This window comes from Nomascus leucogenys, chromosome 7b (assembly GCF_006542625.1).
Source record: "Nomascus leucogenys isolate Asia chromosome 7b, Asia_NLE_v1, whole genome shotgun sequence".
In the NCBI taxonomy this organism is placed as follows: Eukaryota; Metazoa; Chordata; class Mammalia; order Primates; family Hylobatidae; genus Nomascus; species Nomascus leucogenys.
In genome coordinates, this window is record NC_044387.1 from 46,536,866 (window position 1) to 46,563,165 (window position 26,300).

The 26,300-nt window shown below is 47.6% G+C and overlaps 1 protein-coding gene across 1 annotated transcript in view; it reads left to right on the forward strand.

The window, feature by feature from the left end:
- Positions 1 to 26,300, forward strand: part of GNB1L (G protein subunit beta 1 like) — a 67,091-nt gene that overhangs the window by 14,341 nt on the left and 26,450 nt on the right. The window contains exons 3-4 of the mRNA XM_030815855.1: positions 19,308 to 19,455; positions 19,957 to 20,082. Coding sequence (XP_030671715.1) covers positions 19,328 to 19,455; positions 19,957 to 20,082 — 254 coding nt within the window. The 5' untranslated portion in view covers positions 19,308 to 19,327. The remainder of the gene's footprint in view (positions 1 to 19,307; positions 19,456 to 19,956; positions 20,083 to 26,300) is intronic.

Sequence of the window (26,300 nt, forward strand, 5' to 3'; positions counted from 1 at the left end):
AAGTGCTGGGATTACAGGTGTGAGCCATGCATCCGGCCCATTCCTGGATTTTCTATCATGTCAGTGGTATGTGTGGTCAGCATGACCTAGCCCTGCTGATGCTGAGCGTCATCACCTGGTGGAGGCAGCGTCTTTCAGGTGTTTCCGCTGTAAAGTGGCTCTTTTTCTCTCCTTTCCATACTCTCCTCTTAGGAAGGGAGTCACTGCATAACCCATATTTAAACGATTGGCAGTTATCTACTCCTCCTTGATGGTAGAGTGTCTGCATAAAGTGGAATTCTTCTGTTTGGGAGATTTGTTTATTAGTCATTTCTTTACCTCAGTGTGAACTCATGGGCATTTTATTATGACACTAGCTCCCCGCTCATCTACAGTTTTGCTGAGATTTCAGTTACCCATGGTCAATTGCGGTCTGAAAATAGGTGAGTACAGCACAACAGGATATTGTAAGAGAGATACCACATTCACATAACTTTTTATCATAGTATACTTTTTTTTTTTTTTTTTTTTGAGGCAAGGTCTCGCTGTGTTGCCTAGGCTGGAGTGCAGTGGTGTGAACATAGCTCACTGCAGTCTCAAACTCCACGGGCTCAAGTGATCCTGCCACCTCAACCTCCTGAGTAGCTGGGACTACAGACATGCGCCAACACACCTGGCTCGTTATTGTTATTATTATTATTATTATTATTATTATTATTATTGAGACGGAGTCTCTGTTGCCCAGGCTGGAGTGCAGTGGTACGATCTTGGCTCACTGCAACCTCCACCTCCCGGGTTCAGGTGATTCTCCTGTCTCAGCCTCCTGAGCAGGAGGGATTACAGGCGCCTGCCACCACACCTGGGCTAATTTTTATATTTTTAGTAGAGATGGGGTTTCACCATGTTAGCCAGGCTGGTCTTGAACTCCTGACCTCAGGTGATCCGCTTGCCTCGGCCTCCCAAAGTGCTGGGATTATAGGTGTGAGCCACTGCGCCCTGCCCCAGCTAATTATTTTTTGTAGAGACAGGGTCTCCCTGTGTTGCCCAGGCTGGTCTTGAACTCCTGGGCTCAGGTGATCCTCCTGCCTTGGCCTCCCAAAGTACTGGGATTAGAGGCATGAACCACTGTGCCTGTCTCTAATTTTTAAATTAAACTTTCCCATAGGTATATATGTACACTATAGGGAAAAACGATGTATATAGGGTTCAGAACTATTCATGGTTTTAGGCATCCACTGGGGGTCTTGAAAAGTATCCCTAGATACTTTCATCATCATAATTCATCATCCCCCCCTAGATAAGGTGGAACTACTGTATTATTGTTATTATCTTTATTATTGTGTGCGCTTACAGTGAGTCCTAACCCATGTCTATGTCAACACCACCCCAATCAGGACACAGGAAACTGCTCATTCTCTCAAAACCCTGCCTTTTGCTGCCCTTTGGCAGTGATCCCCTCCCCCTCCTTCTGACCCATGACAGTCACTGATCTGTCCCCTGTACCTATACTTTTGCCTTTTCCAGGATGCCGTATAAATAGTATGTAGCCTTTTACTCAGTTCTTTGGAGATTCACCCATGTTGTTGCATTTATCAATAGTTTGTTCCTTTCTGTTGCAGAATAGTATTCCATTCATCCATAGATGGTCATTTGGGTTATTTTCTGTTTTAGGAGATTATATTTTTCACATTTCTGTTTTGGGTGGTTAGTTATAACTACTATTCATGTACAGGTTTTTGTTTGCATATAAGTTTTCACTTCTCTAGAATACATATCTAGGAGTAGAATTGTTGGGCAACATGTTAATGCATATTTAATTTTATAAGAAACTGGGCTGGGCGCAGTGGCTCACGCCTGTAATCCCAGCACTTTGGAAGGCCAAGGCGGGTGGATCATGAGGTCAGGAGATCAAGACCATCCTGGCCAACATGGTGAAACCCTGTCTCTACAAAAATTAGCTGGGCATGGTGGCGGGTGCCTGTAATCCAGCTACCCAGGAAGCTGAGGCAGAAGAATCGCTTGAACCTGGGAGGTGGAGGTTGCAGTGAGCTGAGATTGCACCACTGCACTCCAGCCTGGCAACAGAGCGAGACTCTGTCTCAAAAAAAAAATAAAAAATAATAAATAATAAATAAATAAATAAGAAACTGCCATACTGATTTCCAGAGTGTGTGCACCATTTTGCATTTCACCAACAGGGTTCCAGTTGCTCCACAGTATTGTCAGCACTTGGTTTTGTTGGTTTTGTTGTTTTTTTCTGAATTTTAGCCACTCTAATAGGTATGTAGTGGTGTTTCATTATGGGTGTAAGTTGCATTTCCCTAATGGCTATGATGTTGAGTTGCCTTTTGTGCTTATTTGCACATCTTTTTAGGTGGAGTGTTTGGCCAAATCTTTTATGCCTTTTTAATTGGATTGTTTAGTCGCTCTTGCATTTCCTTTAATGAGCACAAAAATAGATTGTGCAATTAAATTGCATATGCAATAAACTGCACATATTTCAAGTGGACAGTTTGACAAGTGCAGCGTCTGTGACGCCATCCCCACACTCAAGACAACCAACATACCCACTGTGCCTAAAGTATCTTCCTGCCTCTCTGCATGCCCCTCCCTTCCTCCTCCCTGCACCTCTCTTCTCCAGGTTCCCTCTAATCTGCTTTCTGTCACTATAGGTCAGTTTGTATCTCCTAGAATTTTGCATAAATAGAATCATAGAATTTACTCTCTTTTTCTGGCTTATTTCACTTGACATGATTATTTTGAGATTTATTCACATTAAAGCATGTATCAGTACTTCCTACTTTGTCATCATCAAGGATGGATATATCCAGGTGTGGATATAGCTCTTGTTTGTTCTGCTGTTGATGGGCATTTGGGTTGTCTCCAGTATGGGACTGGTTTTTAAAGAAATAGCCAAACTTTGTTCCCAAGGGGTTGCACCATTTTATAATCCCATCAGCAGCGTATGAGAGTTTCAATTACTTCATAAGCTTTCCAGCAACTGGAATGGTCAGTCTTTTCTGTTTTAGCCATTCTGATAAGTATGTAATGGCATTTTATTGTGGTTTTAATTTACATTTTCCTAAGCGACTAAAGATGTTGAGTATGTTTTCATGTCCTTATTTGCCATTTGCATATCTTCTTTGGTGAAGTGTTTGTTCAAATCTATTGCCCATTCTTAGTTGTTTTATTTTGTGAGTGTGTGTGTTTTCCTTGTGGATTTTGAAAATTATATATTTGGTATATAAATTATCTGCCATATACATGATTTGAAAATATTTTTCCCCTTCTGTATAGATTGTCTTTTCATTTTCTTAATAATCTCTTTTCAGGCCAGGCGCGGTGGCTCACGCCTGTAATCCCAGCACTTTGGGAGGCCGAGGCGGGTGGATCACGAGGTCAGGAGATCGAGACCATCCTGGCTAACACAGTGAAACCCCGTCTCTACTAAAAATACAAAAAATTAGCCAGGTGTGGTGGTGGGCGCCTATAGTCCCAGCTCCTCGGGAGGCTGAGGTGGGAGAATGGCGTGAACCCAGGAGGCAGAGCTTGCAGTGAGCTGAGATCGCGCCACTGCACTCCAGTCTGGGCAACAGAGCGAGACTCCATCTCAAAAAAATATATATATATATATATTTTCAAGAGCAAAGGTTTCTAATTTTGTGGAAAGTGAATTTGTGTTTTTTTATCTTATGGATTATGCTTTCTGAGGGTTTTTTTAAAAATCATGAATGGATGTTGAATTCTGCCCAGTGCCTTTTCTATATTAACTGATATGATCCTGTGTTTTTCTTTAGTGTTAATATGAGAGTTTACATTGAATGATTTTTGAATATTGAATCAGCTTTGCATTCCTGAGATAAATGCCAGTTGGCTCCAGTGTATTCTTTTTCTATGCTGTTGGATTAGATTTGCTGTTTTTTCCTCCCCAACTTGAGACTCAAGCAGCAAGCTATTATTTTGTTTGAGGATTTGTATGTCTATATTCATGAAATATATTTGTTTGTGGTTTTCTTCTCTTTCTACTAACTTTGTCTGGTTTTGGTATTGGGGTAGTGCTAGCCTCATCAAATTAGTTGGACAATGTTCTCTCTTTTTCTGTTTTCTGGGAAAATAATTTGTAGAATAGTGTTATTTCTTCTTTAAATGTTTGGTAGAATTTACCAGTAAAGTCTTGTGGGCTGGAATTTTGATTTTTTTTTTCTCCAAGGATTTAAACTAAAAATGTGATTCCTTTAATTGATATAGGACTATTCAGGTCTTCTCTTTCTTCACCTAATCTGTGTCTTTCAACTTTCATTTCAGCTAGGTTTATTTAGCTTGAATTTATTTGAGTTGTTCATAGTATCTCCTTCTTATCCTTTTAATGTTTCTGGTGTCTGTAGTGATAACCCTTCTTTAATTATTATAACTTGTCTCTTTTCTCTTTTTATTGTTGTCAGTTCAGCTAGAGATTTATCAATTTTATTGATCTTTTTTAAGAACTGACCTCTTGCTTTGTTTATTTTCTCATTTGTTTTACTATTCTTTAAAAATATTTATTTCTGCTCTAATCTTATTTCCTTCCTTGTGCTTGCTTTGGGCTTATTTTGTTCCTCTTTTTCTGTTATCTTAAGGCATAAACCAGGTCATTGATTTGGAGACCTTTCTTCTTGTCAATGTAAGTATTTAATGCTGTAAATTTCCCTCTAAGCACTGTTTTAGCTGCATCCTACAAGTTTTGATATGTTGTGTTTTCATTTGTATTTAGTTTAGATATTTTCTAATTTCCCTTGGGACTTCCTCTTGAACCCATTGATTATATAAAACAGTGTTGTTTAATTTCCAAATATTTGGAGATTTTCATTATCTTGCTGTTATTGATTTCCAATTTAATTCCATATGATCAGAGAGCATACTTTATATACTTTGTTTTTTTACTTTTTTTTTTTCGAGACAGTCTTGCTCTGTCGCCCAGGCTGGAGTGCAGTGGCGCGATCTTGACTCACTGCAACCTCCGCCAGCCAGGTTCAAGCAATTCTTCTGCCTCAGCCTCCCAGGTAGCTGGGACTACAGGCGTGGGCCACTATGCCTGGCTAATTTTTTGTATTTTTAGGTGGGGTTTCACCATGCTGGCTAGGCTGGTCTTGAACTCCTGACCTCGTGATCTGCCTGCCTTGACCTCCCAAAGTGCTGGGATTACAGGCGTGAGGTTTTTTTTTTTTACATTTTTAAGGTTTCTTTTATGACCCAGGATATGGCCTATCTTGATGAGTGCTCCATGTGCCTTTGAGAAGAATGTGTTTTTTTCTACTGAGTGGCATGTTCTATAAATGTCAACTAGGTCAAGTAAGTCGATAGTATTAGTCAGGTCTTCTGTATGACTTTCTGGCCACTTGTTCAGTCAGTTACTAAGGAGGAGTTTAAGTCTCCACCTATAATTATGTAGTTATCTATTTCTACTTTCAGTTCCATCAGTTTTTTCTTCGTGCATTTTGAAGTTCTCTTATTAGCTCAGTATTTACAACTTTTGTGTCTTCTTTATGAATTGATGCCATTTATCATTGTATCTTCTTGTCTGTGATAATATTCCTCACTCTGAGGTCTACTTTGCCTGATATTAATATATCCACTCCAATTTATTATTTGTATAGCATATCTTTTTCACCTTTTTATTTTTTAATCTATGTTTTTATATTCAAAGTGGATTTCTTTTAGGTAGCTTATAGTTGAGTCTTTTAAAAACCATATAACTTATAGTTGGGTCTTATAATTAGCATGTTGGGAGCATTTATGTTTATTGTAATGATTGGTATGGTTATATTTAGGTCTACTATTTTGTTGTTTTCTCTTTTTCTTCTCTTCTTTTTTTTTTTTCTTCTATCCCCTTTTTCCTGTCGTCTCTTGAATTATTTAGGTATTTTAAAACATTGTTTTGATTTTTTGTTGGAACTTTGGCAGTATCTCTTTGTGTTACATTTTAAATGGTTGCTGCAGGGATGACAGTGTACATACTTAATTAACCCTTCACAGTCTTCTTAGAGTCAATATTTTTCCATTTCAAATAAAATATAGAAGCCTTACAACCACATAGCTCCCTTACCCTCCTCCATTATGTTATAACTGCCATATTGAAAACCTCAACAGATAATATAATTTTAACAATCATACATGTTTACTGAAGTGAGAAAATTGTCTTTAATATTTACCCACATTTTACCATTGCTCCTCCTACCTTCTTGAAGTTCCACATTTCTTTCTGGTATCATGTCTTTTGAACCTGAAGAACTTTAGCATTTCTTTTAGTGCAGATCTGTAGGCAAGAAATTCTCATTTGCCCTCATCTGGGAATCTTTAGTTTGCCTTCATTCCCAAAGAATATTTTGCTGGATATAGAGTTGTTTTGTTTCAGTTCTTTAACAAAGATGTTCCACCCTTCTGGCCTCCATGGTTTCATTATTATTTTTCAGCAGTTTATGATGTTTCAATATGGTTTTCTTTGAATTTATCCTATGGTTCGTTTATGGTTCATCATGTTCTTAAACATATGTGCTTTTGTCTTTCTCTAAGTCTGTGAAGTTTCAGGCATTATTTATTCAATTAATTTTTTGGTCCAAATCTGTTTCTCTCTTCTACTTCTCAGACTCCACTGCCCTTAATGTTAGACCTTTTACTATTATTTCACAAGTCCCGGCTATGCTAACCACTTATTTCAATCTTTTTTCTTTCTGATCTTATATTGAATAATTTCACTCACTCAATCTTTTATTTTTATATTTATATTTTTATTATTATTATTATTTTTTTCTTTGAGAGGGAGTCTCACTTTGTCGCCCAGGCTGGAGTGCCGTGGTATGATATCGGCTCACAGCAACCTCCGCCTCCCAGTTTCAAGCAATTCTCCTGCCTCAGCCTCCCGAGTAACTGGGATTACAGGCGCCCGCCACCCTGCCTGGCTAATTTTTGTATTTTTTTAGTAGAGGCAGGGTTTCACCATGTTGGCCAGGCTGGTCTTGAACTTCTGACCTCAAGTGATCCACCTGCCTCAGCCTCCCAAAGTGTTGGGATTACAGGTGTGAACCACCGCATCCGGCCTATTTTATTTTACTTTAGAGACAGGGTCTTGCTCTGTTGCCTAGGCTGGAGTACGGTGGCACGATCATAGCTCACTGCAGCCTTGAACTCCTCAAGCCATCCTCCCGTCTTGGCCTCCCAAAGTGCAGAGATTACAGATGTGGGCCACCACGCCTGGCCCACTTTATGTCACTCTGTCATTTCCCATTCCATTATTGATTTTTTTCAGATATTATTCAGTTCTGAAATTCGTATTTGTTTGCTTTTTTTAAAAAAAAATTTCTATTTCTCTGCTGAGAGGTCCTTTCCCTCCATTCAGTTCAAGGATGTTTATTTTTGCCTCATGCAGCATAATCATAAAGCTGCTTTAAAATTTTTACCAGATATTTCCAACATCTGAGTCTTCTCAAGGTTGGCATCTGTAAATTGCCTTTTCTCTTGAGAGTTGGTCTCATTTTCTGGGTTCTTTGTATGCTGAATAATTTTGGATGATATCCTAGACATATCCTGGGTTGAATAGTATGTGAGGTCCTCCAGAGAGAGCTGAGTTTGGCGCTAGCAGGCAGTCAACGCAGTTAGATTTGCACAAGCTCCATCTCGCCCTCCGTGGGCTGTGGTTTTAATCTCATTTTTATTTTCAGAGCTTTTGACATGCTGCTTTGGTTCTGTCTCGCACATCAGCCACCCAGGGCTCAGCCTGAGACTTGAGTGGTGGTTTACTTCCCTTCTTACAGCTGGTGCTGCTTTGGGTCTGCCCTGTGTATACACAGCTCAGGGGTGAGCTTGAGGCTTCTGTGTATTTATTTGCAGAATTGGGGAACTTTTTTTAGCTGTCCCCACTCTGTAGTTTCCCCCCTTGCCATCTTGCAGGGTTCCCTTTCCTTGGTTCCCCTGACCAGAAAGACAAGCTTCTCTCTGAGTCACTTTCCCCTGGGCTGTGTGTGCAGGGCCATCCCTGAGGCAGCACCGTGAGAGAGGGGGACAGTAAACCTTCAGGGTTTCCCCCTCACATTCTTGGGGCCATAGCGCACCTTTTTCTCTGTATCTCTATCTAGAAATTTGGAGTTTTATCCAAGTTTTAGCCACTGCTGCCTGGTAGCTCTACAACCAGGGCCAACAGCAGGGCAGCACCCCAAAACACACATACGAATAACCTAGGAAACGTGTCTCTGTGTAGGTCACTGTCCTAAGCTTTGCTTTCCTCCAAAATCCGGCTGGCTGCTGTTGCCCACTTTTCTGTTTTCAGAGAATTGTTTTTTGGGTTTTTTTTGGGGGGTGGGATAGAATCTTGCTCTGTTGCCCAGAGAGGAGTGCAGTGGCACAATCATAGCTTACTGCAGCCTTGAACTCCTGGGCTTAAGTGATCCTCCCACCTCAGCCTCCCAAGCAGCTAGGACTGTAAGCACACGCTATCAGCCCAGCTAATATTTTTTATTTTTTGTAGAGACAAGGTCTGACTATGTTGCCCAGGCTGGTCTTGAACTCCTGGCCTCAAGTGATCCTCCCACCTCAGCCTCCCAAAGTGCTAGGATTACTGATGTTAGCCACTGTGCCCAGCCTTAGGTAGTTGCTTTTATATTTTGTCCAGAGTTTTGAGTTGCAGTCAGCCTGAGAGAGAGGCTGTAATGAGCTTACTTCATCCTGCCAGAACAAGAAGCTTTTCTGTAGTTTTAATTTACATTTCTCTATGAGTAAGCTTTAGGTTGAACATCTTTTCATGTGTTTAATGGCCATTTTCATAGCTTTTTCTGAATTGTCTGTTCATCTCTTTTTCTCATTTTTCTATTGAGTTTTTAGCCTTTCCTTAATTTTGAAAAGTTTATATTTTAAAGATATTAATTTTTAAATTTCTTTTGACATGCAAAAGCTAAAATTTTTCTCTTTCTTTTTCTTTCTTTTCTTTTCTTTCTTTCTTTTTTTTTTTTTTTGAGGCAGATTCTCACTCTGTCGCCCAGGCTGGAGTGCAATGGCGTGATCTTGGCTCACTGCAAGCTCTGCCTCCTGGGTTCACGCCATTCTCCTGCCTCAGCCTCCCAAGTAGCTGGGACTACAGACACCTGCCACCACACCCAGCTAATTTTTTGTATTTTTAGTGGAGATAGGGTTTCACCGTGTTACCCAGGATGGTCTCAATCTCCTGACCTCATGATCCACCCACCTCAGCCTCCCAAAGTGCTGGGATTACAGGCATGAAAAATTTTTATTTTTCTATAGTCAGAATTATCCATTTTATTTTATTGTTTTTTTTTGTTTGTTTGTTTTTGTTTTTTTTTTTTAGATAGAGTCTTACTCTCTCACCCAGACTGGAGTGCAGTGGCATGATTTGAGCTCACTGCAACTTTCGCCTCCTGGGTTCAAGCAGTTCTCCTGCCTCAGCCTCCCGAGTAGTTGTACAAAGATTACAGGCGCGTGCCACCACGCCCAGCTAATTTTGTATTTTTAGTAGAGATGGGGTTTTACCATGTTGGCCAGGCTGGTCTTGAACTCTTGACCTCAAGTCTCGGCCTCCCAAAGTGCTGGGATTACAGGCATTGTATCTAAATTTTGAGTCATAACAAACCTTTTCCACAACCAAGTTAATAATGCAGTTCTTCCATGTTTTCTTCTAGTGCTTGGTTTATTTTTTACATATGGATCCCAGATCCACTTGGAGTTTATGCTCATGTATTTCACTGTAAGATACAGATCTGATTTTATGTGGTTAACCATTTTTGTTCCAGTGATGTGAGATACCACCTTTTACGTATTAAACTTCCACACGTACTTGGGTTTATTTCTAGGCTTTCTATTTCACTGATCCGTCTGTCTATACAGGAGTACTATACTTTTAATCCTAAAGACTTGAGTACATGTTAGTATCTGATAGGGCTAGCTCCTTTGCAGCTAATTTTTCCCCATGTTTTTCTGTGCGTGCTACATTTTTGTTTATCCAAGTGAGTGTTAATATCAACTTCTCTAACTCCATAAAGAAGCTTGCTGGTGTTTCCACTGGGGTTGTGTTAAATTTATAAATTAACTTGGGGAGAAGAGACATCTTTATGTTGATGTTGAATTGTCTTAACCAAGAACAAAGGATCCTTTTTCCTTTGTCCAAATCTACTTTTGTGTCTTCCAGGAGAATTTTAACATTTTCTTCATGTAGGCTTTTCATATTTATTTATTAAAGTTATTCTTAAGTATTTTATCTGCTTTGGTATAAATGGAATTTTCTCTAACTGGTTATTATTTTTATACAAGTAATATTGTGCTCTTTATTGTTATTGTAGACAAATAACATAGAGACTATTGAATTCTCTATGTTAGTTTTACATCCTGCTACCAGTTGAAGTTTTTTTTTATTATTTGAATCTGTTTTATCATTGATTTTCTAGGGCTTTCCATGTATACCATCATATAATCTGGAATATGGTTTTGTTTTCTTTTTCTAGAGATGGGGTCTTGCTGTGTTGCCCAGGCTGGAGTGCAGTGGCTATTCACAGGGGTGATCATAGTACACTGTAGCCTCAAACTCCTGAGCTCAAGCAATCCTCCTGTCTCAGCCTCCCGAGTAGCTGGGACTATGGGCGTGTACCACTATACTCAACAGGAAGATAGTTTAATGCCTTCTTTTCCAATTATAAACCTCTACTTAATTTTTCTTGAGTAATTGCTTTGGCTTATACTGCCACTACAATGTCAAATGGTAGTAGTGATAGCGGGCATTCTGATCTTAGTGGGAATGTCCCCAATATTTCTTCATAAAATAATATGTTGGATTTAGGACCAAGGGGGATGTATATATATATATATATTTAAATAATCTCTAAGAAATGCATCAATGTCTGTTTGTTTATGTATTTTAATAAAAAATGGGCATTGAATATTGTCAAAGGCTTTTTCAGCATCTGTGGAGATAATTACATGCTTTTTCTCATTATATCTATTAATACGGTATATGGCATTCATAAATTCCCTATTTGAACCAACCTTGCATTTCTAGGATAAATTCCACTTGGTCATTGTATATTAATGTGATATTGGATCTTGTTTACTAATATTTTACTTACTGTTTTTGTGTGATAGTCATAACTGGTATTGGTCTATATTTCTGATCAGAGCTTTAAATATATCTCATAAACTGGTATGTAGTATTTTTCATTCGAAAAAAATTTTTGTGGTTTCAGTTATCCCATTTCACCTAAAAGTTGTTTTTAAATTTCTATTTGATAAGATCTTTTTGTTTTTTATTTTATTAATTTCTAATTTAATTACACTGTGGTCATAGAATTTTATTTATAAATATTTCTTCTTTATGAAACTTTCTGATATTTCTTTGTGACCCAATATACAGTCAATTTTTACACATGTCCCATGTACCCTTGAGAAGATGTAGGCTCTGTTATGAGAGCGTAAAGTTCCATTATAGATCTGTAGTATGTACCTTGTTGGTTGTATTCTTTGGATCTTCTATCTGCCTACTTATTGTCCACGTGTCCTGACTTGTACTAAGTGTAATATGTTATGGCCGGGCACGGTGGCTCATGCCTGTAATCCCAGCACTTTGGTAGGCCAAGATGGGCAGATCACCTGAGGTCAGGAGTTCAAGACCAGCTTGGCCAATGGGGTGAAACCCCATCTCTACTAAAAATACAAAAATTAGCCGGGCGTTGTGGCGTGTGCCTGTAGTCCCAGCTACTCGGGAGGCTGAGGCACAAGAACTACTTGAACCCAGGAAGCAGAGGTTGCAGTGAGCTGAGACCACATCACTGCACTCCAGCCTGGGTGACAGAGCAAGACTCTGTCTCAAAAGAAAAAAATAAAGAAAAGAGTAGTATGTCATATTCTCCAATCATTAGTAGGCTTCTTTCTGTGACTCTGCATCTCCTGTCATTTCTGCTCTATAGAGGTGGTATCTCTGTTATATAGTGCATAGATGTTAAAAACTGTTACGTATATTAATTATATATTATATATAGATATTAAAAATTGTTATATATATAGTTTTTTTTTGAGATAGGGTCTCACTCTGTCACCCAGGCTTTAGTGCAGTGGTGTGATCACAGCTCACTGCAGCCTCGAACTCCTGGGCTCAGGCAGTTCTCCTTCTTCAGCATCCCAAATAGCTGGGACTACACTACTGTGTCCAGCTAATTTTTATTTGTTTTGAGAGATGGAATCTGACTATGTTGCTCAGGCTGGTCTCAAACTCCTGGCCTCAAGTAATCCTCCCACCTCAGCCTCCCAAAGTGTTGGGACTACAGGTGTGAGCCCACCACACCTGGCCATAAACTGTTACATTTTGTAAACTGCAATGAAGAATTAAAAACTATCTGTCTTTGTCAAGTCTAATGCTTTTTGGTTGGAATTCGACTTTGTCTGCTATTAGTATTTCAACCCCTACTTTCTTATTGTTTCTGTTTGCCCCATATACCTTTTTGCCCATCTCTAATTTTAGCCTTTTGGAATTACTTTGTGTTACACTCTTTTTCTTATTGAGTGACATATTCTGAGTCAAGGAGTAAATTCTGAGATTGAATCCTTTATCAGATACGTGTTGTGAGCATTTTATTTCTGTCTGTGACTTCAGTTTTGACTCCCTTAATGTCTCTTGATGAGAATTATGACTTTGAGCTTCATCCATCTAAGACTGGAGTTGATTCATTTTCAGTTCTGTGGGGTATTCTATCATACGAATTTACCCAATGTGTTCCTTTCTGCAGTTGCTAGCCATTTGGGTTGTTTTTGGTTTTTGTTATTATACCCAATACTACTAGGAACATTCTTGTGTGAGTTTCTTTGTACACACTTGTGAGAATTTCTTCAGGGTGTTTATCTAAGAGTGGGGTTGCTGAGTCACACGGTGTGCAAGATGGAGCCAGATTGTTTTCCAAAGTGGTCGTTTCCGTGTGTGCTCCTTCTAGCATGGTAGAAGGTTCCAGTTGTCCTCTGTCTTCATCAACATTTGACAGACTGTTTAATTTTTTGCTAATCTGCTGAGAGTGTAATTATATCACATTGTAGTTTTGACAGGCATTCCCAGGATTATTAATTAGGTTAAACATCTTTGCATATATTTATTGGACATTTACGTTGCTTGTGAAATATCTGTCCAAGCCTTTTGCTTATTTTTCTTTTGGTGTTTGCTTTTGTATTCTGTTGACCTCTGTGTTCTTTAGATATTCTGGATACGAGTCCAGTGTGGACTTGTCTTTCTCCACCCCTCTGGCATGCTTTTATGGTTTTAAATCTACAGAAAAGCTGCAAGTGTAGTAAAATAAATACCTGTACACCTTCACCTGTGGTCACCAGTTGTTAGCATTTTGCCACATTTGTGCTACTTCTCTGCCTATATATTCATACATAGATAGGTAGAGATTAAGAGAGAGAATTTTGTTTGAAACATTTGAAAACAGATTGTAGACATTATAGCATTTCACTCCTAAATACTTTAGGATGTATCTCGTAGGAATAAAGACATTCTTCTACATAAAATACTGTTATCCTTCCAAGGAAATTAATAACACCCCATTATCTGCAGTCCATATTCAGATTACCCACAAAGATCCCCCAGATGTCCCCTATAGCCCCCTGTTTTTTGATCCAGGATCTGATCTAAGAGCCAGGATCTAAGGTTTACATGTCGTGTTTGATCATCATGCCCCTTTGGTCTCTTAATGTGGAAGTTACCCGGCGTTTTCCTTTGCTTGTTTCTCTTGATGCTGACCTTTTTGATGAGTCCAAGCTAGGAGTCTTGCCCAGTGTCTCGTAACCTGGACGTGCCTGATTGTTTCCTTTATGGCTGGATTGAGGTTGAGCATTGCTGGCATGGACATACAAGGATGGTGCCATGTCTGTGGCATCACATCAGGAGATAAGCAATGCCAGTTTGTTCATTATTGGCAGTGCTAGCTTTTCTCAGGGGTGAAAGTGGTGACAGCCAGATGTCTCCATTGAAGATACACATTTTCCTTTTGTGATCAGTAAACCGTTTGGAGAGTAATACCTTGGCACAACACACATCTCCTGTTTCCCAGCCACCTCTCACCAAGTTGGATCCCTTTTCGGATCTGTGTGATGATGTTTCATCTCCCTTGCTCTCTACTTGTAGTTGCAGTTCCCTCTCAGTTTCTTTAAGAGCATTAAGCACCCTTGCCTTATATACCTGAGTGCTCTGCTCTGTGGGTCTAGTTCTGTTTTCTGTTGCCTCTGATGACTCTCACTTACAGTGCCTTGTTGATTTTTGTGATTTTTGACTACAACCTTGCACTTCTTAGGACTTTTTCTAAAGTGAATTCCTTGAGGCCTGGGTTGCAGGTGGGTTCCTTCTGAGAAGACAGACTGAAGTGTGGGGGATCTCTCAAGGTGGTGTGAGTTAGGGCTGAAACCTGAGGACTGGTGTTTTTCTGGCATCCGTGGGTGTAGGTTTAGTGCTGGCTCAGCCTAACACTGAGCATCTAGCTACTGGGGTTCTCCTAGGAGGTTAGCCACCATAGGAGGGCCCTAAGCTTTGCCTTTTGTCACCCTAGAGGCCATCAGAGCTGGAAATCCAGGTCACTAGTGAAGCAAATGCCCTCAAGGCAGGCTTGGCAGGTCTCCCGAGGCTGCACTTTTACTTAGTGTTTGGCCTCTGGCAGCTCAGACTTTTTTTTGTCAACTTAGTGATGCATTTAAGATTTTGATTTTGATTTTGATTTTTTTCAGAGACAGGATCTTGCCCTGTTGTTCAGGCTGGAGTGCTGTGGTGTGATCGTGGCTCACTGTAGCCTGGAACTCTTGGGCCCAAGTGATTCTCCCACCTCAGCCTCCTAAGTAGCTGGACTTACAGGCACCCACCACCATGCCCAGCTAATTTATTTATTTTTTTTTGTAGAGATGGGGTCTGACTATGTTGTCCTGGTTGGTCTTGAATTTCTGGACTCCAGCAATCCTCCTGCCTTGGCCTCCCAAAGTGCTGAGATTACAGGCCTGAGCCACTGTGCCTGGCTGTGTTTAAAAAAATTTTTTTAAGATAATTATTTATTTTATTTGATTTTTTTGTGATGGGGTCTTGCTCTATCCCCCAGGCTGGAGTGCAGTGGTATGATCATGGCTCACTGCAGCCTTGACCTCCTGGGCTCAAGCCATCCTCCCACCTCAGCCACCTGAGTAGCTGGGACCACAGGCATACACCACCACACCTGGCTAATTTATTTTTATTTTTTGTAAAGACAAGATCTCCCTATGTTGCCCAGGCTGGTCTTGAACTCCTGGGCTCAAGCAATCCTACCACCTCGGCCTCCCAAAGTGCTGGGATTATAGGCATGAGCCACCATGCCTGGCCTTTTAAGAAACTTTTATCAACATCTTTAGTTGTTTTTTGGGAGAGGGCCGCCCTGGGTGTCTGTCCTGGTGTAAAGGGGTGCTGATCTAGTCTTCAGTCTTGCTGGTTATGGGCTGGAGCTTCCTCAGGGGATGCTGGAGCTAGTTCCATGCCCTTGTGTGAGATATGCAGTGGGGCAGAGGGTCCTGTTTGAGGCACTCCCAGCGGCCTGTGCGGCCTGTCCTTGTGCTATCACATGCCCAATGGGACAGGCAGGACCTGGTGGGCTGGGGTGGGCAGGGGTGGTGCCAGTGGCCTCTCTGGGTGGTGGCTCCCCACGTTGGCTCACTTCATGGTACTCTTTGCTGATTTCTACAAAAGGGCTAGGGGACTGAGCACAGGGCTGTGCAGCCCGAGGGCAGGGCGGGGGCCCAGGCTGAGCTGAGGCCTGTCTGGCGTGAACCCCCAGGAGCCCGAGAATGTCTTGGGTAGGGACCCGTGGTCTTTGGGCTCCAGCCACTGCCGCAGCCCTGCTTCATCTGTAGGGAGGAAGGCCCTGTGGTGTGGGCGGGTTTGCGCCAGCAGAACATTTGCAGGCCTGCCCCTGCCTCTCTTGAGTGGGGTGTCTGTGGACCTCTCTGCCAGTTGCACCTACCCGCTGGTCCCCACACCCAGAGGAGTGCTCTGGACCCCTCTTGGGAGAGTCCTGGGGCCTGCTGAGCTGCCTCCACCGTGGCGCATTGCAGGCAGAGGCTGTTGTCGTCCATTTGTTCCCTGGGGCTTTCAGGGGTGTTTATGGCTTCTCTGGAAGGGCTGTTAGAGTTACACAAATTGTGTCAGACTGTCTTTCATTTTTCAAAGAATGTGGCTCACTTTGACACCTGGAAGAGCAGGCAGAAGCCAAAGTTGTGCTCTGTGGATTAAGTTTCCTGTTCCTTTGCCTCCGGGAGGACAGGGCTGGGGCTGGGCCGGGGCCACCGCAAGGACAGCTGGGTGCACATGGGCCTTGCGCAAGGGCGGCCTTCGCTCCACAGCCTGGGGCCAGGCAAGATAGGGGAACGTGATGATTCTCAATTAGATTAATAAAGAATAATTAGATGTCATAAATCAAGCAATCCTAGGATATTGTCATGGGAAAAATATGTAGCTAGAATTAATTAGTTTTCAAATAAAGCATTTATTTTAATTACTTGAAATGATGGAGCCCTTAATTGCCGATGCATCATTTTGGCCTGTGCGTTTTGGTTGTTGTAACAACGTGACGGGTTTGTTCCCTGCAATTCTGGGGAAACAATAGAGGAGAACTTGATTTCATCACCTGAGAATGAGCCTTCTGCTGGTGAGGTTCTGGAAACTCCCACCAGGCCCCAGGCAGGTGGCATGTGGGGGCCGGGCTTCGGCTGGCACCGCCCAAGGCTGCTGTGCTGTCTGTGTGTGTGCTTCCCTGTGCTGTGTGTGCACATACGTGAGTGCCTGTGCCTGAGTGTCTGAGTCTGCGTGTGTGCATGTGTATATAGGTATGAGTGTGTGCCTGTGTGTGTGCATGTGTGTGCACACATGAGTGTGTGAACATGTATGTGTAGGCATGTGTGTCCTATGTGTGGGTTTTGCATGAGTGTGTGTGCACCATTTGCATGTGTGTGCCTGTGTGTATGTTTGTGCATAGCATGTGTCTAATGTGTGTTTATGCCTGGCCTGCACAGGGGAGCCTGTGTAGAGGTGACCTGTCAGGCTCTGCTTCCTGGACTGGAGTCATGGGAGGGACCCTCCATCCTGGACTCGGTGCTTTCCTGCTAGGTGGAGGTGCTTTTGCTGGGTCTGCATTCTTTGGCTTCTCTTGGAGCTGGGCGCTGCCTCCCTGTCCCCCTGGCTAGCTTGCCTTTCTTACCTGGCAGGCATAGCACAAGCAGGCAGTGGCTTCTGAGAACTGTCCTCCAAGCCAGCCCTCTGAGGGCAGCTGTTCCAGCCCCTGGCCCAGCTGCGTCTTCAGGAGTCTTCCCCATCACAGGCTGGAGCAGGGGCCGTGGGTCTTGGGAGCAGTGTGGGGTCCGGTCCCTCCGCCTCCCCTGGAAGCCACTCTCAAGTTCGGGCGTGATCAGTTGGCTTTCAGCCAAAGGTGAGAGAGGATGAAACCCCTCTCATCCCCCTCAAAAAAGAAAAGGAAAAATGGGACTTGGCAGTTAGTAAAGGACATCCCAGGGAACTCCGCATTGTCTTCGGAACCCCTTGAGAGAGGCAGGGTTGGGAGGTAGAATGGCTGCCCGAGGTCTCTCGCCAGGCAGCGTGGACCTGCGCCCTGGAGTCACTGCCCGGCCCCTCCCAGGCCTCCTGCCCTCCCCCATGCCGCCCGTGTGGGCACTGGCTGCTGTCCACCCTCCACTCTGCAGGACACCTTGGCAGGGGCATTTCTCAGGTGTTTTGAACCTTTGCCTCAGCTGGGCTGCTGTTGCCTCTCCTGAAGAGAGTAAGGAGAGGGCTGGCGTGTATTCAGAAGGGGAGAGGCAGGGCGTGGCGGTGGCGGTGCGGCTGAAGGGGCACCCTGGACAGCTGCCTCCAGACATCCACAGCACTTCTGCCTCTGAACCTGCACCCCCGTCTGCCTCCCACCCAGCCCCTTCTGGAAGAGTCCTTCCCACCTCCCCTGCCCTGGTCCTTTACTGGCCCCAGTCCCTCTGCTGGCTGTGGCTGCCGTGGGCCATCCTCCCTGCCCTGTGTGCAGGCTGCAGATGGCTGGGCCGGGGCCTGCCCCACTGTCCCAGAGCCCAGTGGAAAAGGCCCCCTGTGACAGGCTGCCCCAGCCACCCAGTGGTCTGCTCCTGGCCTTTCCCTCTGAGCCCTTAGACCAGCTCAGGGTCTGCAGGCAGACAGACATGGAGCTGGTCACTTCTGGCTCCAGGGCCACCCCACAGAGCAGCCAACTGTGGGGCTGAGGTGGAGTGAGAGGCCCTGTGGGTCTGAGTGGTTGGGTGGGCTCGGCAGGGACCCGGGAAGCCTCTCTGGGTGGGTGGTGGCCCAGCAGTCCTCCCCCACAGGCCCAGTGGTCTGGGGAGCAGCTGCTCATCTGTGACTGCAGCTCTCCTAAGGAGCCGCACAGCGACTGTGCCCCAGCCACTCTGCCCTTCAGTGGTGCCACGAGGCCCTAGAGTACTTCAGGCCTCAGCGCCAGGGGCCTGGCGCAGCTCAGTGACTATTCTCTGCCTCAGTTTCCCCAAGAGTAAAAGGAGTGCTGCCGCCTCATAGGGTGGTGATAGTGGTTAGAAATTGTGGCGGGGCAGGCCTGGGGCCCAGCAGATGCGAGAGGAAGGCTTCTCCTAGCAGCCTCCCGGGACCCTGCATGCCTCTTTCCCCTGATCCCTGAGCTGGCCATGGGCAGAGGTGGCAGCAGGGAGGACAGAAGAAGGGAGACTGGATTTGCCAGCAGGGAGAAAGCGTGGCTCCCAAGAGAGTCACTGGAGTGAGGCCTGGACAGAGGGCGGGACTCAGCCAAGCCCAGTGGCAGGACCAGCAGTCCCGGCACGCAGATGGCCAGAGTGGGAAAGCACCGGTGTGGCCGCTGGGATCTGGGGAGCCGGAGGGCATAGCCAGTGGTGGACAGGAAGCCCTGGAGGCCAGGGTGGCCGAGGAAGTGTCGGATGCCGCTGTGCCCACTCAGGGATGGCTCAGGTGGGGCCCACGCGGGTGCACCAGTCAGGTGCAGAGGCCAACAGGCACGGTGCGAGGAGGGCTGGCATCCATGGGGCTCCCAGATTCCCCCAGCAGTGGGGGAAGGGTGAGCTCCATGCTCCCTGCTGGGCTCACCGCCGTGCAGGGAACTGGTGCCTCTGTAGCCACAGGCCGTTCATCAGTGTCTGGGGAGCAGGGGCGCTTCTCCCAGGAGGGGCACAGGGCCAGGGACAATGAGCAGGGGCAGCGTCTCAAGCACCCCTGTGCCTGAGCAGCCTTCCTAGAGGGTGGGAATAGGGATGCAGTCACTCACACGCCCTCCCTTGGTGCCCAGGTAACTGCATCCTGCCCAGCATGGCGGCCCCCTGCCTGCCGCCACCTCCAGACCCCCAGTTTGTCCTCCGAGGCACCCAGTCACCGGTGCATGCACTGCACTTCTGCGAAGGAGCCCAGGCTCAGGGGCACCCGCTCCTCTTCTCAGGGTGAGTAGCTGCGGCCCCAGCCCCAGGCCACCCAGGGCCAAGTCAGGAGGTCGTGAGCTAGCAAGGAGCCCAGCACTTGTTTGAGGGTGCTGGCCAAGGGGCATGGACTGCTTGTCACCCAGGCTTGCTGAGCTTTCAGCGCCCACCAGCAGACACACTGTCCCTTGGGGGAGGCAGGGACACACACACACTCTTTGTTACAGACGCAGAAGCAGGCACGACCACGCGGCGTGCATTACTGTGGCATGGCTCCCCCTACCTCCAGAGAAGCAGATCTGCCTGAGTTACCCCTAGAGGCTCCTGAGGGTCCCCTGGTCCCCTCTCTGGAAGAGGAGCGAGGAGCGATTTGCCAGTTTGGCCCTTAGTTCATATTTAGAGCTGTCGGCTTTTCAGCTCTACCAGCCTAGATGCCCGCATCCCACAATGTGGCCTCCAGGCTGGCCCCAGAGCATTCAACACACCCTTCTGCCCCCGACACCCTGCTCGGCTTGTCTGAAACAGGTCTCAGAGCGGCCTGGTACACGTCTGGAGCCTGCAGACGCGGAGAGCGGTCTCCACCCTGGATGGCCACAGCGGCCAGTGTGTGACCTGGCTGCAGATGCTGCCCCAGGGGCATCAGCTCCTCAGGTGGGTCTCCAAGGTGCAGGAGCCAGGTGTGGCCTTCGGGGGAGTCAGGAACTCTGTGATGGAGGCCCTAGTATCCCCCACTGAGTGGCAGAATGGGGTGGGGGGACCAGAAGGAGCCAGCAGAGGGTCCGCAGCAAGGGCAGGGTGTGCAGGTCCAGCCCCTTGTTGCGGGGAGGCAGGCAGGTCTGCCTCTGCATCTCCACCGTCTCCACTGGACCCTTCATGCTCCAAGCTGGAGCCAGGAGGTGCCAGCTGAGGAGGCCAGAGCTCCAGGGCTGGTGACATCTGAGGTGAGCCCAGGCGCAAGTTGGTGGGAGGGCCTTCACAAGGGCACTGGGTTGTGGCTTGGGAAACTGGGCAGGGGTGAGGGCATTTGCTGAGAGGAGGGGAATGGGACGAAGTACAGGCTCAGAGATGCAGGCAATGGTCCCAAGGAGGGCCTCCCTGCCCACTGCCCATCCTGTCTGAGCCATGTGCCATGAGCATGGCAGGTCACACACGGTGCTGGTGGAGGCCCTGGGAGCTGGGAGTTCTGGCAGCTGAGCCCTGGCCGTGTGTGTCCCTTCACTAGATTATGACAATGCACCTGACTCTTCCCAAGAGGACCCAGCCCCTGATGTTGTGCCACATATGGCTATGTGGCTGGCAAGATGGTGGCTGAGTGGCCAGGGGCGGGGCGCAGGGCTTGGGTGTGTAGTGCCGTCCCACAGCAGTGTGCTTCTGCATTTCTGAAGTGGGCGTGGTAGTGAGGGCCATCTCCCCACCTGGTCCTCCCTGCAGTGTCTCCTGTGGTTTCTACCCCTGCAGTCTCATCCCTCAGGGCCCTGAGCTCACGTGTATGTTCTGTCCCCTACACATCACTTGGGGATTACTTATCCAGACTGTACCCCAGCAGGAAGGGTCCACAGAGGTGGCCTGTCCCCATTGGTATTCAGACCCCACTGTTCTAGCCTGTGCTTAGCACAAGGGCAGGTTTCTGGGTGCTCCCATGGTTCACGAGGCCTTAGCCCATCCCGAGACAGTGTGACCCTACCCTCCGTGAGTGCTGTGCTGTCTGGCCAGGTGCCTGCTGGGAAGAGTGTAGTGAATGTATGGCGATGGCTGTGTCCCCATTGCAGTCTCAGCCTGTGCCTTCAGCAGAGCTCACCCTGGCTGGGGGTCCACATTGAGCCCAGGCCCTACCTCAGAGGAGCCTCTGCCTCCATCTCATGGGCCCAGGTCCCAGTCACCACAGCCCCTCTGCAGCTTGGCCTCCTGTGGCCGTGGCACCATCCTCCTGCATGGGTGGCAGAGCCTCATCCTGAGGTTACCCAGCTCACAGGGCCCAGCTCCACACACTGGTGCAGCTGCTGGGTAAGCAGGATGTGGCGGAGGAATAAGAGGGCCTGTCAGTCCTGGTGGGGGAGACCCCACGTGCTTCGGCCCTGGAGGGCCTGCCTGTGAGTCTGGTGAAGGACAGTGGGGCTGGGTGCTAGGCAGCTGGCAGCAGAGCAGGGAGGGGCAGCCCCCGGGGGTTAGCCCAGGGCTGGGTTCTGACATTGCCCCCACGGTCTTGGGGAGGTGATGGGGTTGGGACACCAGGCCGGAGGTAGGCCAGGAAGCAGCAGGCAGGGGCAGGTGCGTGAGGGCTTCTCTGCTTCCCATGGGGAGTGGGAGGGACAGGGCATGGTGGGACAGGGAAGTCCTGCAGGGGGCTGACAACAAGTCCTCCTTTGGGCTGCCTGGATGCTGGAGCAGCCTATTGTCCTTGATCACAGTGACATCTACCCCTGTGTGGGGATCGCTGCCACCAGCCCAGGAATCCTGAGTACAGGCCTGCTGCTATCCTGGGATTTGCCTTGCGTCATATTCAGGGAACTCTGTGCCATCACCATCACAGCCCAGAACTCCAGAAGGACAGGCCTGTTCTCCTGCTCTGGACTTGGTGCCTGGTTCATGGCACTGTGGAGTCCAGTCCCTGGAGAGTGAGGCCTGTCTGGCCCCCACCAGTCTGCAAAACATGTCTGTGCCAGACTCACGCGGTGCCTACCATCTGGGAGATGGCTGCAGGTGACGGAGGCACCAGGGTTGTCCTAAGAGCAGAGGCCCTGAGCCTGTGTGCTTGCAGAGCCCCGTGTGGTCATGTCTGCATCCTGGCCAAGCCGACCCAGATCCCCCACCACTGGTGCAGGGAGCCTCAGGGTGGGTTTGGTCTTTGATTGTCAGAGTAGACTTCATTTCTAGAACCCCACCACGCCACGTGCATCAGGAGCTGTTGTTTGTAAGTGTCCTCCTGAGCTTTCAGCCACAATGTAGCCCTTGGTGGTCCCTTGCGTAGGTGCCTTGTGGTATCAGGCTGTCCTGCAGACAGGAGCTGTGCCAGGCCTGGTGGGCAGTCTGGGAGCTGGCATTTGAGGGCACCTCCGCTTCCTGCTGGGATGGTGCTATAGTGCCCGCTTCCCAGGCAGAGCCAGCCACGGGTCAGGGGGTCTGTGGACGGAGACTGCAGGTGTGGAGTGCCAGGTGCGTTTGCACTGTACTAGAGCCTGTGAGCCACCACCCGGCCTGCGCTCAGCTGTGTTTGGAAGCCAAGTCTCTCCAAGTGGCCCTTGAAGGAAGTGATGGCTTTCATGTTGATGGGAGGTGGGAGGACGCCCTCAGCCTCCCGCATGCCAAGGACGCACCTGTGCCCTCAACAGCCACCTCGGCAGGGTGTTTTTAAATTTTTTTTCTTGTGAAGTATAATATACTCACAGAAGAGTGCAAGACAAGTGCTCAGAGCATTGTATTACGGCTGAGTGAGCACCTGAGCAACCACCTTCCAGTCAAGAAGTAGAGCGCAGGGCCCCCGAGCCTCTGAACCCCTAAGCTGCTGCCATCTGCTCTCCCTGGAGATAGCCCCTCATGCCCCAGGAGGTAGCCCCTCACGCCTCATTTTTGCTTTATTTATGAATATATGTCTCTGAAAAGCATAGACTATTTTGTCTGCTTTTTTCTTTGAAAGCGTGGAGACATAAGGAACAGCATGTGTGTGTGACTTCTCTCACTCAGCTTTATCTCCGTGAGCTCCGTGTGTTGCATGTAGCTGCAGTCAGCTGTCGCTGTTTTCTTTTTCTTACTTTTTTTTTTCTTTTTTTGAGACGAAGTCTTGCTCTGCTGCCAGGCTGGATGCAGTGGCACGATCTCGGCTCACTGCAACCTCCGACTCCCTGGTTCAGGTGATTCTCCTGCCTCAGCCTCCCGAGTAGCTGGGATTAGAGGCACGCGCCATTACGCCCAGCCAATTTTTGTAGTTTTAGTAGAGATGGGGTTTCACCATGTTGGCCAGGATGGTCTCGGTCTCCTGACTTCATAATCTGTCCACCTTGGCCTCCCAAAGTGCTGGGATTACAGGCATGAGCCACTGTGCCCGGCCCCTAATGGTGTCTTTAATGAACAAAGGTTACTCGTTTTAATGGAGTCAATTGAAGTCTGCCAGGCTTTCCCCTTATGGAGAGTACCTATGTGTCTTGCCGGGAGTTCCCGCACTGAGGTCCGAGAGACCTCTCTCCATGTCTCCCAGGAGCTTTGCTGTTGTCCCTTGTAGATCCATGGTTCAGCTGGAATTCACTGCGGTGTGCAGTGAAGGCCCTGTGTTTCCATGTGGGTACCCAGCGGTCCTCCCTTCCCCCACCTCAGTGCCCCTTGGATGGGGCAGGAAGGGGGTACTAGGCAGTCAAAGAAGCAGGGTTGGGGGAGTGGTGTGGCAGCGGCAGCCTGGGAGGCCAGGAGGTTGGTGAGGGCAGGCGGCGGGCTCGCTTGTTGGGCATGTCAGTGAACATCTCCAGGAGAACAGAGGCCAGGGTTGTCCCTGCCCAGAGAGGAGAGTTACAAACACGGGAAGGGAGAAGGTGAGAAAGAACCTATGTGTTGTGTGTGTGAGGTTTGTGTATGTAAGTTGTGTGTGTGTGAGCTGCCTGTGTGGTGTGTATGTATGTGAGGTGTGTATGAGGTATGTGGTGTGTGTGATTGTGTGTTGTGTGCATGCGTGTGAGGCATGTGTGTGTTCCCTCGCCCATGTGCGGAGGGGCCTGGTGGCTGGGGCACACTCTGGCAGTGAGCAGGTGGACACCCAGGTCCTGGCTTCTAAATGCCTGTGTGTCCTAAGCCGAGTAAGGGTTCCCCAGAAGATGGCAGATTCTAGGTCTGGACATCTCACAGATGGCCACATGTCAGAGGATTCTGAGCCAGCCTGCAGGGACTCCCATTAGCCTGGGCCAATTTGAGCACTAAAATAAATGATCAGAATTAGGGCTGATGAGCCTTTGAATACTGTGGGTCCTGACCAGGCGATCAGGGTTGACACCCCTGATGGTGGGCAGGTCACATCGTGTGCCTCGAAGCGTGACGACTGAGGAGAGGCAGCATCATCTGGTGTCCCCTGAGGAATATGGGCCTGGGCCTTGTCCCCAGGGAAGGAAGGAGTGCAAGGACATGAGAGAGAGGCAGAGACAGGGAGAGAGAAGGGTCCATGCAGGGGGCAGAGGCAGCCGGGGCCCACAGCAATGCAATGTGTGCCCCGCGAGGCCCCACACAGGCCACGATGCCCCAGGACGGCTGCAGGCTGTTGGGGCTCACCCTTGGTCAGGATGCGGTGGTGACAAGGCGGGGTTCTTGGTGAGAGGCTCACCTGTGTGCACAGGGCTGGGAGGGGCCGGGAAAAGCAGGCCACTGCAGCAGGAGGCATAGGGGGTCTTCGTGCTGTTCTCACAACTGTCCTGTGAGTTCAAAACTGATTCAAAACAAAAAGTTAAGCTGGGCACAGTGGCTCACTCCTGTAATCCCAGCACTTAGGGAGGCCGAGGTGTGCTTGGGCCCAGAGTTCGAGACCAACCTGGGAAACAGTGAAATCTTGTCTCTACAAAAAATACAAAAATTAGCTGGGTGTGGTGGCACACGCTGGTAGTCCCAGCTACTTGGGAGGCTGAAGTGGGAGGATCATCCGAGGGAGGAGTTTGAGGCTGCAGTGAGCTGTAATCACCCCACTGCACTCCACCCTGGGCAACAGATCAAGATACTGTCTCAAAGAAAAAAAATGTTAAAATTCCTGGAAAAACAAGTCAGTCCTCCGCTCCCTGCAGGGCTTACATGGGTGCCCTCCATGTGAGCGTGGTGTGCAGCCACATCTCCCCTCCCTTGGCCCTGGCCCCTCCCCATGCTGAGGACACCCCCATCTCGGCCTCCCTGCAGTGTCACGTTGAGCCTTGCTGCCTAGCAGAGCCACGGGGGCTGTGCCAGTCTTTGTGCTCCAAATGTCCAGGTACATGTTGACATCAGTTTGGCAGGTTCTCCAAAACCCCAGTGGAGATTTGGACAGGGACTGAGTTGCCCAGATCGGCCTTTGTGGTGCTGAATTCTCTGTGGTGTGGACACCACAACCACAACCGCAACTGCACACCGCACGGCCCTCCTGGCGGAGCATGGGTGCATGATAATAACTGGCACCCAGACTTTGTTTCAATTTCTTCTGTTTGTCCGCCAACGACATTTCTGCTCCAGGATCCTCTGAGCTGTCATGTCTCCTTAGTCCCTTCTGGTGTGTGATCACTTATTTTCATGACCTCAACATTTTGGTCTTTTTTTTTTTTTGAGGCAGGGTCTTGCTTTGTCACCAAGGCTAGAGTGCAGTGGTGTGATCACAGCTCACAGCAGCCTCAATCTCCCAGGCTCAAGCAATTCTCCTACCTCAGCCCCCTGAGTAGCTGGAACTGCAGGTGCACGCCAACAAGCTTGACTAATTTAAAAAAATGTTTTGTAGAGATGGAGTCTCACTATGTCACCCAGACTAGTCTTGAACTCCTGGGCTCAAGCAATCCTCCCACCTCCACCTTCCAGGTGTGAGCCACTGCACCTAGCTGACACTTTTGAAGAGTTACTGCCCACATGTTTTGTAGAATGCCCCTCAGGTTGGGTTTGTCTGATATTTTCTCAGGTTAAGACTGGGGTGATGGGTTTTGGGAAGAAACCCACAGAAGTGAGGTTTCTCATCCTATCATCCCAGAGTCCATGCTGAACACATGGGTCCCCAATGTCCCATGGCTTGGGGAGGACAACCCTGGTCACTGGGGCAGGAAGTGTCTGCCTGACTCCACTGTCAAGGTACAGCTTTTGCTTACTAGCTGCAGTCCACATGCAAAGGAAAAATGAAGCTTCACCTCCTGAGGGGAGGAGAGCCAAGGATGTGTGGCCCTGTGTTAAAA